This window comes from Tupaia chinensis, unplaced genomic scaffold (assembly GCF_000334495.1).
Source record: "Tupaia chinensis unplaced genomic scaffold, TupChi_1.0 Scaffold000044_1, whole genome shotgun sequence".
Taxonomy (NCBI): domain Eukaryota; kingdom Metazoa; phylum Chordata; class Mammalia; order Scandentia; family Tupaiidae; genus Tupaia; species Tupaia belangeri.
In genome coordinates this window covers 800,603-814,581 of record NW_006159500.1, presented here as the reverse complement: position 1 = coordinate 814,581, position 13,979 = coordinate 800,603, and the positions used below count along the sequence as shown (strand labels likewise).

General features: G+C 37.7%; 1 protein-coding gene across 1 annotated transcript in view; it reads right to left on the bottom strand.

Moving 5' to 3' along the window:
- The window catches only part of MAGI2 (membrane associated guanylate kinase, WW and PDZ domain containing 2), a 701,446-nt gene that overhangs the window by 291,195 nt on the left and 396,272 nt on the right, over positions 1 to 13,979 (bottom strand). Inside the window, exon 8 of the mRNA XM_027773307.1 lies at positions 718 to 1,356. Within this exon, the coding sequence (XP_027629108.1) occupies positions 718 to 1,356 (639 nt within the window). The remainder of the gene's footprint in view (positions 1 to 717; positions 1,357 to 13,979) is intronic.

Sequence of the window (13,979 nt, the reverse complement as noted above, 5' to 3'; positions counted from 1 at the left end):
ACAGTAGAAAGAGAAGAACATTCCAGGTTCAGAGCTTCCACCACACTCTTCATTGTTCCCATTTCTATAGTTCATCCAGGACACTCAGCCCAGACCTTCAGCCCTGATCCTGTTCTGTATCTTTCTCCCCAGGTTAAGGGAGATACTAGGAGTTAATGTTGCTGGAGCAGCTCCCTGTAGCATGGACGAAGGGTCTTGAACAACCCTATTAAGAACTCTGAAAAGATATTTCTACAGCAGCACAGCTGCCAATGGTCCTTATGGGTATTATCAAGACTAAGTTTGGGCTTGGTAGGGGTTGAATCAACTTCTACCTGCCAGCCTGGAATGGTAAGCATATTTCAGAGCATTGCCTCCACTGGAAAAGCAGGTTCCTTAATTAAATCAATTTGAAACCAGTTTGAGGGCTCTACAACTGCTATGCTAATTAGGCTTTGATATAGAACATATTCATAGTCTTTACCTTTCCCGTTCATCTCAATATATTTGTAAGATCGAAAGCTTTTTTATAACTGCATTTACTATAAGGTAGAAAAGGATATATTCTCAAATATTCAAAACCACGGCTTCCCATACTCATGTTTTCTTACTCTTTTACCTTTATTTTTTAAAGTATGATTCATTCAATTCTAGAGAAGCCTCCACTTTAATAACATTATTGTAAGGAGTCTTACTATTTTACCATATATTTTATTGCTGAGTCAGCATTTGTCTTACCTCCTCGGTGAATAATCAAAGAAGTCTCACTTCCAATAGGACAGTCCTTAAGTATATCCACTACTTCTGTATGGCTCAAGTTCTGTACATTCTGCTGGTTGATCTCAACAATGAGGTCCCCTTCACACAGGCCAGGGCATCCCTGAATGTCAAGTATTTGTTTCACCCGTTGTCCTGTTGGACTGTCGGCAATAGTGAAGCCAAAGCCCTGGGCACCTTTCACAATGGTTAAGGTCATAAGTTCAGCTTGCGTGGCTCCTGATGAAGCCATAGACACATTGTCATCATGGACGGGTGGTGGATACGTGCCATCTAGCTGGCCATCAGCTGGCATGGAGTGCAAAGAATGAGGCGGCCGATCTGTGATATCTGGAACTGACTGTGAGGTCCGAGAAATGTATTCCAAATAGGTTTCGTAGTTATGTCTTCCATTGACCATCACCGGAGGTGGCCTCTCCATTATTGCAAGGGGTGGCACCATGCTGTTAGCAGGATCTTCAGGATCAAAGGGCAAAGGGTAGCCACGACACAACACCAAGTTGACACTCTGACCAATAGGAACAGACTGGAAAAGTTTGACAACATCTGCATGAGTGTGTCCAAGGACACAAACTTCATTTATATAGACAATGACATCACCTGCAAGGAAAAAAAGAAAGAGATTGACAACATGAGGTAAGTTCAATTAACGTCGACATAGAAAAATGGAATTATTTATGAGACTAGTGAAGGAGGTGCTCTGTTTCTCAGTGAGCAGTGAGAAAAATCAATTAGAATAATACTTAAATTCACTGTAGGTGACTCAAGGTTACAATAGGTCTGCCAACAAATATAATGAGCAAATGCTGAAAAAAAATGCTATTCAGTTATTCTTGAAGTTCAGAAACAGCTTTATATTCAGAAAGAAGGGCTCAAAAAGTAAAGGTTAGAAGAATATGTCTGTTGAAAAAGCATACATTCTGCGCTTCTTTTTCACTTTTATTTCCTTCTTTGGTGTAATTCAATTAATAGACTATTCAGACTATCGAGAAGTCATGTGTTTTGGTTGCAAAAGAAAGCACTGGTATATAGGTTTTTGGGTTTAAGTTCATTGAATCTACTGCCTTCTATCTTTTTTTTGTTAATAAAAAATACTTATCTATTTTTTTATGTTCTTCATGATAGTGTATATGAATGAATGAGGCTCTCACCTCATGCTAGATAGGATTTCATTATGCCGTGATCCTCCTCTACCAGCACTTGATCTTGGGCATGTGTCAGGCCAATGAATGTCATGTGTCAGGTCAATGAAGCTAATGATTCAAACTCATGGTCTGCCATGTGGCTTCCAGTTCTGCAGTTCAGTGCCACTGTCGATGCCACACAGTGCCTACGCCACTGAGACTGGGCCTTGCTCATTTATGCTTTTCCATTTGAACCAGGTGCAATTGCAAAGCTTCTAGGTATATACAAGTTAAGGTCAAGAGCATAGGCTTCAGGATCTTGGAACTAGGTCCATATCCTGGCTCTGCAACTTAATAGCTATGTGATATTGAACAAGTTACTTACCCACTTTGAGTCACAGTTCCTCATTTGTAAAGTTGTTGCTAGGATGAAATGAGATAATGCAAGAAAAGTGCTCGACACGGTCCTTGGCAAATGGTGAGGGCTCAATAAATGTGAACCATTATTAATATTATTATTGTTAAAATAGGATGGAAGAGATTTGGTATCATGGTTTCAAACAGGAAGCTGCTTTAGGCTTATACTCTGATCTTACATAAATTGATATTTCCATTGATCATCTTTATTAGGTCCTTTTTCCCCAATGCATTGTCACAGATTTTCTGAGGTCTACTGGTTAGAAGTTAACATTATAAGGCAAGGAAGGCACTGAATACAAATTATGGATATAACGTATATTCAGGAAAACCATTTTTTCCTCATTAAAATACAGGAAAACTGGATGTTTGAGATAATTGTTTTTAAAATTTTCAATTATGTATGAATAACAATTTTATTTTTGGAGGACTGTTCTATCATGGATTGATATTTTTATCCTCACAAATCATAATACTCAAAAATTGAACTTACAAATTGAGATTGTGCTTGACTGTGCTGATATGTATATGAGGGATGAAAAGACGTGTTTTCACAGATTGTCAAATGAGTAACTCAAATGCTCACAAGTTATCAGGACAATTCTGAAACTAGCAGTGCGAATGGCTAGGGATTTCATTCTGAAACATCCTTGCAAACATCAAACAAGAAAAACAGGGCTGAACTTTTCAGAATTTAATACTTTTTCTTTCTTTCTTTTTTTTTTTGAGAGTTTTTTTTTTCTTGCTATAGGACACATGTGCTTGCCAGACAGAGAGAGACAGAGAGACGGAAAGTGAGAAATCACCTCCCCCAGGAGGGATGGCCACACTACCTTCCCTTCTCCTCCATTCTCGTCTCAGGATCTTGGGCATGCACGCACATGCACCCGGCGTGAGTTTAAGCCACCAGGTCTGGGACTCAAACCGCGGTCGACTATATGGGAGTCCAGCGACATAGCCATTACACTAACTACTGGTCTCCAGAATTTAATACTTTTTCTGATCCCTTATTGGTATATATATAAAATAATTTCTCCATTAAAAACACTTAAAATGAATAATTTTGTGAATAAAAGAATCCTAAGTAAAGTACCCTCAACCACACTGACTCAGTTAATGATCACTCTTCGCAAACGCTAGAAAACTATTTGAAAGTGTCAAGATATAGACAGAAAAGCCACCGACATTTTCAGGCATCTAGCTTAGGTTTGCCTCTGGAAATGCCACACCCTATGTGACCAGTCAGATGGAACTTCACTCATCTATTGGAAAGGATACCAATGCAATGACTGGGAAGTTGGACCAGAACTCAGAACTGAATTAGAATAGGCATCCCCTCTCGGCTATTTTAAGTCATTGGACCGGGGCAGCTGGGGATGCTTTGGGCATCATTTCAAATTGACTCTGATTTCTCAGTCCTAAAGAAGTATCTGATTTAGATAGGCTATTTTTTTCTCCTCCTACCTCTTCTATTTTTAAAGTTATTAGGATGTATTTTACACATTTAAAAGGTTGAAAGAATAATAAACATTATCATCCAACTTAGTGATTAGAACATGGCTTGTATTAGTTGAAACTTCCTTGGCTAACACCTTTCCCTCAACTTCTACTTTCTTCTGTCTGCCCTTTCCAAAGATAACCTTTGTCTTGTATTTGAGGTTCATTATTCATGTGTACTTTACATTTTATGCCATGTTTAGGTACCCATAGAAATAACATCTACACAGTATTTAATCCCTAAATAATGCACTGTATTAACCTCTGAAAAACATTTTTACATATTCTACATCTTTTATACATGGTATAAGTTTTAATATTAAGCAATTCCCTTCAAAATAGATTTGTAATATTTATGGTTTTGATATGTACAACTGTGGCTCATTTATTTTCACTGAAAAATTGCATCTACTAGTTGCCAATATCACTATTTGTTAACATTTATTCATTCCCTGTTAATGAACTTTGAGATTCTTGCTACTAAATATAATTCTGCTGTGGACCTATTTCCATCGCTCTTGTGAATAAATGGGAGAGTTTTTCTGAGGTATGTATTTTGGCAAAGAATTGCTGGGTGTGGTCTATGTGTGTCCTCAACTTTGTTAGATAATGGCTAATGACTGACAAAATAGGTCCTGTCAATTTACACTCCCATTGGTCGTGTATCTTAATTTTTATTGCTCTTCATCTGAGACAATGCTTGGTATTCTATGACTTTATCTTTCCTAATTTAAAGGGTGTGATCGTGGTTTTAATTTGCACCAGGTTGCTAGTGAGGGTATGCCTCTTTTCATATGATTCTTGGCCACTGGGTTTTCTCTTGTTTATAGCTTATGTCCTCAATATTTCTATTCAGAGAGACTTTTTATTTATTTTTTTCACATTGGCTAAATACTTTCCTTCTTTCTTTTTCTTTACTTATAGGGCATGTGGCTTTGCTGGAGAGAGAGAAAGAATGAGAGAGGAAGAAATCAACCCTCAGGGGTATGGCAACACAGCAATCCCTTCTCTATACTCCTCTTGGGATTCTGGGCATGCAGCACATGTGCCCAGCATGATTTTCAAGCCATGGCGTATGAGACTCAAACTGATGAGTCAGTCATGTGGAGTCCAGCCACCTTAACTTCTGTACCACCTGCCAGCCTGATATTGACTATTTTAAATGTCCACCTTCATTTTTTTGTTGTTGTTGTTAATCTCCTACTGTCAGAGGACATGTGCACTCAAAGGGTCAGGTGGAAAGAGAGAACACCCCCCAATGGAACATGGTCATAGCACAATCTCCTTTCCTAAATTTCCTCATCCTGTCAGGACTTTTCTCTTGTTTATAGCTTATGTCCTCAATATTTCTATTCAGAGAGACTTTTTATTTATTTTTTTCACATTGGCTAAATACTTTCCTTCTTTCTTTTTCTTTACTTATAGGGCATGTGGCTTTGCTGGAGAGAGAGAAAGAATGAGAGAGGAAGAAATCAACCCTCAGGGGTATGGCAACACAGCAATCCCTTCTCTATACTCCTCTTGGGATTCTGGGCATGCAGCACATGTGCCCAGCATGATTTTCAAGCCATGGCGTATGAGACTCAAACTGATGAGTCAGTCATGTGGAGTCCAGCCACCTTAACTTCTGTACCACCTGCCAGCCTGATATTGACTATTTTAAATGTCCACCTTCATTTTTTTGTTGTTGTTGTTAATCTCCTACTGTCAGAGGACATGTGCACTCAAAGGGTCAGGTGGAAAGAGAGAACACCCCCCAATGGAACATGGTCATAGCACAATCTCCTTTCCTAAATTTCCTCATCCTGTCAGGACTTGGAGCATAGTGTATAGTGTTTAACCACTACACTACAGGGCTGGCCCTCTATGTTCATTCTTTTTTATTTTTTAAAGGATTTTTGCTATAGAGCATATGTGTTCACCAGAGAGACAGAAAGCAAGAAATGACACCCTAGAGGGATGGTCACACTCCAATCCCTTCCCCTCCATTCTCCTCTTGGGGTTTTGGGCATGCATGCACACACACCTGGTATTAGTTTCAAGCCACTGGGGCTGGGACTCGAACCACGGTTAACTACCTGGGAGTCCAGCAATGTAACCATTACACCATCTGCTGGTCTCCCCATTTTTATTCTTAATCCAATATTCTCTGAAAGTTTGGGAGGCTACTTAGTACAACAAAGATCACATTAGTTACGGAATCAAAAGACATTGGGCTGAGTTCCAGCTCCATCATTTTCTAGGTGTGTGACTTCTACAAACTAATTTAAATCCTCTGTGACTCAGATTCTTTAGAAGTAATGAGGAACAATAATATTAGCAACTTATTGTTCTATGGGAAATAACAAATGAGACCACATGGGCAAAAAGGTTGGTAAACTGTAAGCCATTGTGCAGAGATGACTGCTATTTCAATACTTCTTATCTGTCCTTGGTCATATTCTCCTATAAAATCAGGGCAGTCCCACCATGGTATTCCCACCACAGTTACAGTTAAAAGTGATTGGAGTATGATTGTGAAAATGACGGGTTTCTGAAAGGACAAGTGAAAAGCAAGCAGAGAACAAGTGGCACTTTTCTCTGAGACGCTCCTAACTTTAATCACGATTAATAAACCCATCACCCCCTAAGTGTGCTTTATCTTTCCCTTTGCTCTTCCAAAGTTCATAGGAAAAAAGAACTAGGAGTAATGCTCAAAACTCTCAAGGTTTCCTGTCAGTTCTAAAGCGTAGTTACTTGAATTACAGTGATTAATGTTATCTAGTTTTGAGTGTTAATGGGATCTTGCTATTTAGAAACAGAATGAAATCTATTTGTGGTTCTCAAAGGCCATCTTTTAAATTTTATTGATATTTTTTCACTCAGAGCCATGTTTCAAGTCATCAAGTAGGCCACATAATAAACAACTCTGCAAAAATATCTTTATGGAGTGACACAGATTTTTGAATGTAAAAGATGAGTGGTCAGTTATCATAGGATAAAGCTATCTAACAACTTGACAGTTTTCAATTGCCTATTAAAAATATATATATAGAGAGAGAGATAGATGTCTAGATAATGTATCATGCCAAATACTGTTGTAGATGGAGGTGTAAGCAAAGGAAACATTTGCTAGTTCTGATAAAACTGATTGGGTAGGATATTTATAAGATCATGCTGTATGAACGCTATTTACATACGAAATAAAAATATGAGCCACCTGGTTTATGTCATCTGAAAGTGCCATGCCAAGTCCTGGGATGGATGGGGATTCAGAGCACAGAAAAGCAGGTCATTAGGAAAACTGGCTGTAGCTCTAACCTATTGGCCTACTTAAAAGGGAGGCATGGAAAACATCACTAGATCTCTCCATCTCTTGATTTTTTTCTTTTATAAAACAGAAGTTAAAATATCTCCTCCATTTCTTCTTTTATAGGACTACTGTGAGAATGAGATCATGCTTTTGAAAACGCTTGTAATTCTATCAAAGATAAGTTCTCCATAAAGGTGATACTTTTTTTTTTTAAAGTTAAGCACATATTTTCATGACAATATTGCCTAAAAAGTTATATGATTCTTATATTGCTATTCTCTTTAGGCCATATTTAGGCCACTTTTAGGGCTACTGACATCAGGCCTATTAGTGGGATTGGGTGTGATACACAATTTTTAAGATCCTCATAGGTTTGGTGTTGCAACTACCTGATTCCCAACAATGGGATTTCAAAGTACAAATGTGGGAGAGTGAGGTTGATGAAACAGGATGTTTAAAATTATTGTCCTACATGAGAAAATGTTCTAAGATAAATTGTTTCTTTCTTCATCATGGAAATCAAAATACAGCATTGGAGGTCACATGGATACTTCATTATTTTGGATAAAATAGGGCACTCTTTGTAAAGCATTGTTTAAATTAGAGTTATTTTTATATGCTTTTCCTCTGCTCCCACGTTGTTTGAGTCACTGTGGTCTGCAGAATCTTCCTTTTCAGAATCACTCACTTATTACTTGCTGTCTGCTTTCCTGAGCCACCACCGGATGAGAATAATTTATTTACTACTCAATTCTCATTCTTTGGTCTACTCTATTAAGTCCAGACTCAATCTTCAGACCTGTTTAACACCAATAGTCTTTCTGGCTTTTTTTTTTTTTTCTTTTTTTCTTTTTTTTTTTGTCTTTACCACCCAATAAGTTAACATTCTTGTGAGACTGGGATTTACAATTTAGAATCTGCCTTTTTGTTGAATTCTGCTATTTGCTTACTCTTAAGTGCACTTCTTTCTTTGTTTAACTTCCTCTCAAGTAATTCATTTTTTCCTCCCCCATCTCTTCAAAGATATATTCTATTATTCCTATTCAAATTACTCCTGTAATATGTTTGTGACTCGAAAATTTGTCTCAGACTTCATTCCTTTGGGAGAGTTCTACCTGTATTAACTTTTCTCCACAATAGCTGGGATATTATTACTGTTGAGAATTCCTTGGGTATTTAGGATCAATTCTTACTGAATAAAAGACAAAAAGGTTTAGTCACAGGTCAGCCAGTAAAAATTTCACAGCTAAATTTATTGACTGCAGTTTAATCTTTCTAACTCCTGTTTTGACAAGCCACAGATATTAATACACACACACACACACACACACACACACATATATATATATATATACTATACATCTGTGTATATGTGTGTATATTAATTATAAACTAGGCTGGCCCCAAAGACTAGTGGTTAAGAAGCTTGGATCTGATGGTGCCCATCATGTGGCCTGAAAGACATGCCATGGACATGTGCATGTGTGCCCCAAATTCTAACATGTTAGAGAAATGGAGAATACGGGATTATGGATTATGGTGTAGCCAGACCTCAGTGTGGGGGATGCTTTCCTTTTCTCCTCTCTGTCACTTGGTTTCTGGTGAGTGCATGTACCCTTTGCCAATTAAGAAAACAAAACAAAAAACAAACAAAAAAATACCCCTCACTACTTCCATCCTATCAATTACTTAAAAATTACTAAACTGAAAAATTAGTATTTTTTGTTTCAGCTAATATTTGACTGAGTTTCATTTTCTGAAGAAAGTATTAGTTTCTGGTTTTAATAATAATAATAATAATAAATAATATAATAATTTTATTATACTATGCAATTTTCTTATATTACACATCTATTTTTACTTTACTCCACAACCTTACAAACACATAGTAAGTTTTCACATGCACTTTTGGAGGTGTGGTACTCACCACCTCAAAGAAACTAAAATTAAGCATTCTTGAGCTGGCAGTTGACGTGGTTGGTTAAAATGCTGGATTCCCACAGCCAAGTGTGGTTCAAGTCCCAGACCTGATGGTTTGCTTTCTCACTTTTCCTCTCTCTTTGTCTCTCTCTGGTCAAATTTTAAAAATAATAATAAATAATAAAATTAAATAAAACTATTCTTTAAAAAAGTGTTATAAAAATTGCTCTTGATAAAATTTACTCTCTGAAGTAAAGCTTTGTGGTATGCCAGACAGAGCAACAGAATTAAAGCTTGGTTTCTCTGGGCTGCTTTTGAACAGGTCATCCAACATCAGACAACAGCTGTTCTAACTACTTTACAGGAAATAGATGATGTACATGAAAGTGTTCTGTCACGGTGAAGCACTATCAGCACTATCATGTTATATATATATATAAACTAAATGGCTGATAAATATTGGAAAGTGAAAATCCTAAGGGTGAGAAACAATAAGTAGTTGTAATTTCAAAAATGTTAGAAGGAACTGCTGAATTTTATTAACTTATTTGGCAAATCTCTTACAAATATTTGAGAGGACAGTTATTTTCAACCTGGCAACTCGGCATATAACTTCCCAGTAAGGAAGACTAGTGCCTTATCAAAGAGTCCTCAGTTCTTATGGCTGGCAGGTGGTGAGATGGTTACGGGCACTGGACTCCCACATGGCCAACCGTGGTTTGAATCCTGGACCTGGCGGCTTGATTTCTCACTTTCTCTCTCTCGTCAAATTAAAATGGATGAATAAATAAATAAAGTTAAAAAATAATTCTAAAAAAAGAGTCCTTGATCCGTCATTCTCTTCTGGAATATAAATACAGTGTCATAACTGTGGAAGGTTCAGATGGAAAAAAGCAAATGTGAACTGTGTAGTGGCAGTAGTAAGTAAAATTCGATCATCCACATTTGTGGGTCTTGGCATATTCTCAACCATGTGGGAAAGTTCAGAAGATAAACAGTCGAGAAGATAAATGGGTCATGTCTTATTTCTTAGGTTCCAGGATGACTGTCTTACAAAGTACTAAGTCTCTTATTGCCAGAGAGCTTTTTCTTATACCAAAATCTAATTTATTTTACTACAAATCAAGACTATTTCCTCTCTTCCTCTTCTCATGAAGACAGATAAAAAACCAGATATGCCCTTCTTTTAGGATAAGTCAAAGCAGTTTCTAAAATTTCCAAGTGGTCTGCTAAGAGTGGAAATTATATAAACAGACATTAATTAGAGGAGAAAGCCCCTTGGAGGTTTTGGACCTTGCCATGGTTCTACTGACATACTATTTGAAATATCTACTCTAAATATCTGTGTTGCAGATAGCTTTATTGCACACCCATCAAATTTCATGGAAAAGTACAAAATACTTAGGTTATGGAAAGTATAGGAGGCAGAATAAAACTCTTTCATCAGAAGACTTTTTTTTTTTTTTGAAAGAGAGACGTTTTGCTATAGGGCATGTGCACTCATGTGAAAGAGAGAAAATGAGAAATTAATGAGAAATTACCCTCCCACCTCAGGGGGAAATGGCCATGTTACAATTCCTTTTCCTCCATTTTGGGCATGCACACACATGCCTGGTATGAATTTTAAGTTACTGGGTCCAAGACTCAAACTGTGGTAGACTATGTAAGAGTCCAGCAACGTGGGAACCAGCAGTTAGCATAATGGCTATGTTGCTGGACTCCCACGTAGTCGACCACAGTTCGCGTCCTGGACCTGGTGGCTTAAAACTCACGCCGGGCACGTGTGCGTGCGTGCCCAAGATCCCGAGAGGAGAATGGAGGGGAAGGGATTGCGGCGTGACTATCCCCCCTGGGGGGTGATTTCTCGCTTTCTGTCTCTGTCTCTCTCTGTCTGTCTGGTGAGCGCACGCGCCCTATAGTGAAAACCTCTCCAAAAAAAAAAAAAAAGAGTCCAGCAATGCAACATTATGCCATCTGCTGGTCCCCATCAGAAGACTTTCAATATATAATTCCTTATGTGCTACATTATAAATGACATTGCGAATAAAAATTAAGGTGAATCATGATGTAGCACATAAATAAGACTCAGACAATGTCCTAATAATTTTGCATTTGTTATGAGACCAAGTGTGGCACATGAGGGTCTTCAAAAAGATGAAAAATGCTGATTATGAAAAAATGAGTGGATTTCAGAAATTTTTGCACCAAAGTAAACTTGTACTTTAATTCCATTTCTACAAACTTTTTGACATCTCTTCATAACAGAGATAGCACTGATTTAGAAGTCAGAAGACTTCATGTTCTTATGCTAGGATGCCAATAACTAGTGGTGCCAACACATTTCTGGGATTTAGCTCTCAATTATTAGTTAACTTTTTCAGAAACAATTTACATATATCTAATTACTGCTATGAGCCAGGCATCATGTTATAAAAAGAGAGGACTGAACCACCAGATGATCTCTAGGGTATTTTCTAAGACAAAGGCCCCGGATCCTCATTCTATGGTAGTTCTTCAATTGGTTCTTTCCTTTTTTTATTTACTACCACCTGAGGTCAGAGCCTTACCACCTATTACATGAACATTGACAACAGTTTGGGCTTTCGGATGTCATAGTGGAACGATTAGGAAGAAAGGTACATCTAGCACATGACATGACTAAGTGAGCTTGTGGGGGAGCACGGGGTTCTCTATCTCATCCCATGTTGACCTCTAGGAGGAACATTGCTAGAAATTCTCCTCTTCTGGTCAGAGTTGGCCTAGGAACTAGGAGGATGGTAATATTTTGCCCATCCAGGGTGTTTGTGACAGCATCTGCAAAGTACTGGATACCCCTTCCACCTGCTTCCCTGTCAACCCATCTTCTATAGGATACACGCTGAGGTTCTTTCTATTTAGTGTCCTTCAATATCTACTCAGAAAAGAGAAAATCGAGGTCAATCTCTTCATCACGACAAGTGAGGTTCTCAATCCACGTATTCACCATCACTTGCCTCTTTCTAACCTATTCTGTGCTTCAACCAGCCCAGGATTTGGGCTATGCTCCAACACATGCTATTTATTTCTAGACTCTGCCTAGAAATAACATTGCTTCTGCCTATTAATTACTTCTTCCTTTATGGTACTCTTACAACAGAATAATTCTTAAAATCCATTTAACCATATTAACAGCACCTGGAATGTCTCTGGCCACAGTGACCACCATTTTAGGTACTTAATATTACCTGGCATTTATAAACTCCATCCTTCTAATCCTTACAAAATCCATATGAGGTAGCCACTGTTATCTGTACTTTATACATGGGCAAGCTGAATTTAAGTAACTTCTCTGAAGTCACATGGATAATTAGGTCAGAGTGAGAATCTGAAGCCAAGACTTCAATACAAATACTAAGGATTTCAAACAGTCTGGGACATATTTTGACTTGAGGACTCTTTTGTGCACCTAAAGTCATTAATCAGTCAGAATGCTGTGTAAAATATCTTTAATTCCTGAATGTGAAAATTGAGAGATGAACTGCAATATTCTTTTGATTAGCTAACTTAATGGAGAGAGGCAGTGAAGCAGATAATTGCAAACAGGGGACTCCATGCAGTAGCTAGGTCCATTTTCTGCAGTCCTCCAAAATACGCTGTTTAAAAGAGGGTTTGGAGACTGCTGAGGTGGGAGAAGACAGGGCACTTTAACCCATGAAACTCAGCTACCATCATGAAACATAAGCTCTAGTATCAAGGATCTCAGTAGCTGCCTGACCTTGGATGAACAATGTAACTTTTCATGGTGTAGTTACTTTTCATATATAGAATCAGAAAAGATCATTTCTAAGGTGCAGCTTTAAGAGTGCCTACATTTGGGACAAACGTGGAAAGCTCCCCTACTAAGCTCATAGAAGGCATCGGGAAATTTCAGTGGTGCAGTTAAACAGGTAAGTGGCAAGTCTCTGGGCTTATCCTGAAGTTCTTTGATTTTCTACAAAAGCAGTCAGTGGCTGTAACACACTAGCCACAGGCAGAAGGATACCAAGAGGATAAAGTAGTCACTCAGTTCTCAAAAGCATAAAAGACTTCTTAATCACACTTTATAATTTCATCTGTGTGACCTGGTGCAGATGACTAATTAAAAGCTTGCTTAAAAAAAATTATGTTTAATCAGCACACATCCAACAATCACTCCCTGGCAGATGTGAATTAGTCCAAAGATCTATTTACATTTCCTTTGTGTTTGACATCCAGTGGCAAGATATATTTAAATACTTGCATTTTACTTTGTTGAAAAGGAGGAAGAAAACACATTCTAAGAAAATCTAAAGACACTGATTATTTGCTGATCTGGTAAAGATGAAACAACGCTTCAGATAAAAACTATAAGTAAAGCCTCAGAAAGGAAGCACAAAAGACTGTTTCTTGCAAAGCTCTGAAGAGCAGAGGCTAGTTCTAAATAACTTGCTCACTATAGCAATTCAAAAGCATAAACTGGTCAGTTTATGTGCCATGTCTCATAAAGGACGTAATGCATTTTAAACAAGAAATGACAATATGTTGAGGGGTCATATAAAATGAGAGTAGGTTACTAGAAGAAAACAAAATCAAAATATTTTAAAAAACTATCTTAAAACACTGAACATTTATGAGACCAAGACAACGGTATGTTTTAGGGTTTCCTAAGCTCTTCTGCATCTTATGGACACTCTTGTGGGCTTAACACATGTATCTTCCCACTCCAGAAAAAAAGAAAAGAAACTCAAGATGCAGAAGAATCTGGTAAGAAAGAATAATTTTACATAAATATAAGTAATATGCATGCTTATTCTCAAGCAGAAGTAAGTGTATTCCTGAACAAGCAAGTTTTCTTTCTCTTCTTTTCTTTCTTTCTTTCTTTCTTTCTTTCTTTCTTTCTTTCTTTCTTTCTTTCTTTCTTTCTTTCTTTCTCTCTCTCTCTCTCTCTCTCTCTCTCTCTCTCTCTCTCTCTCTCT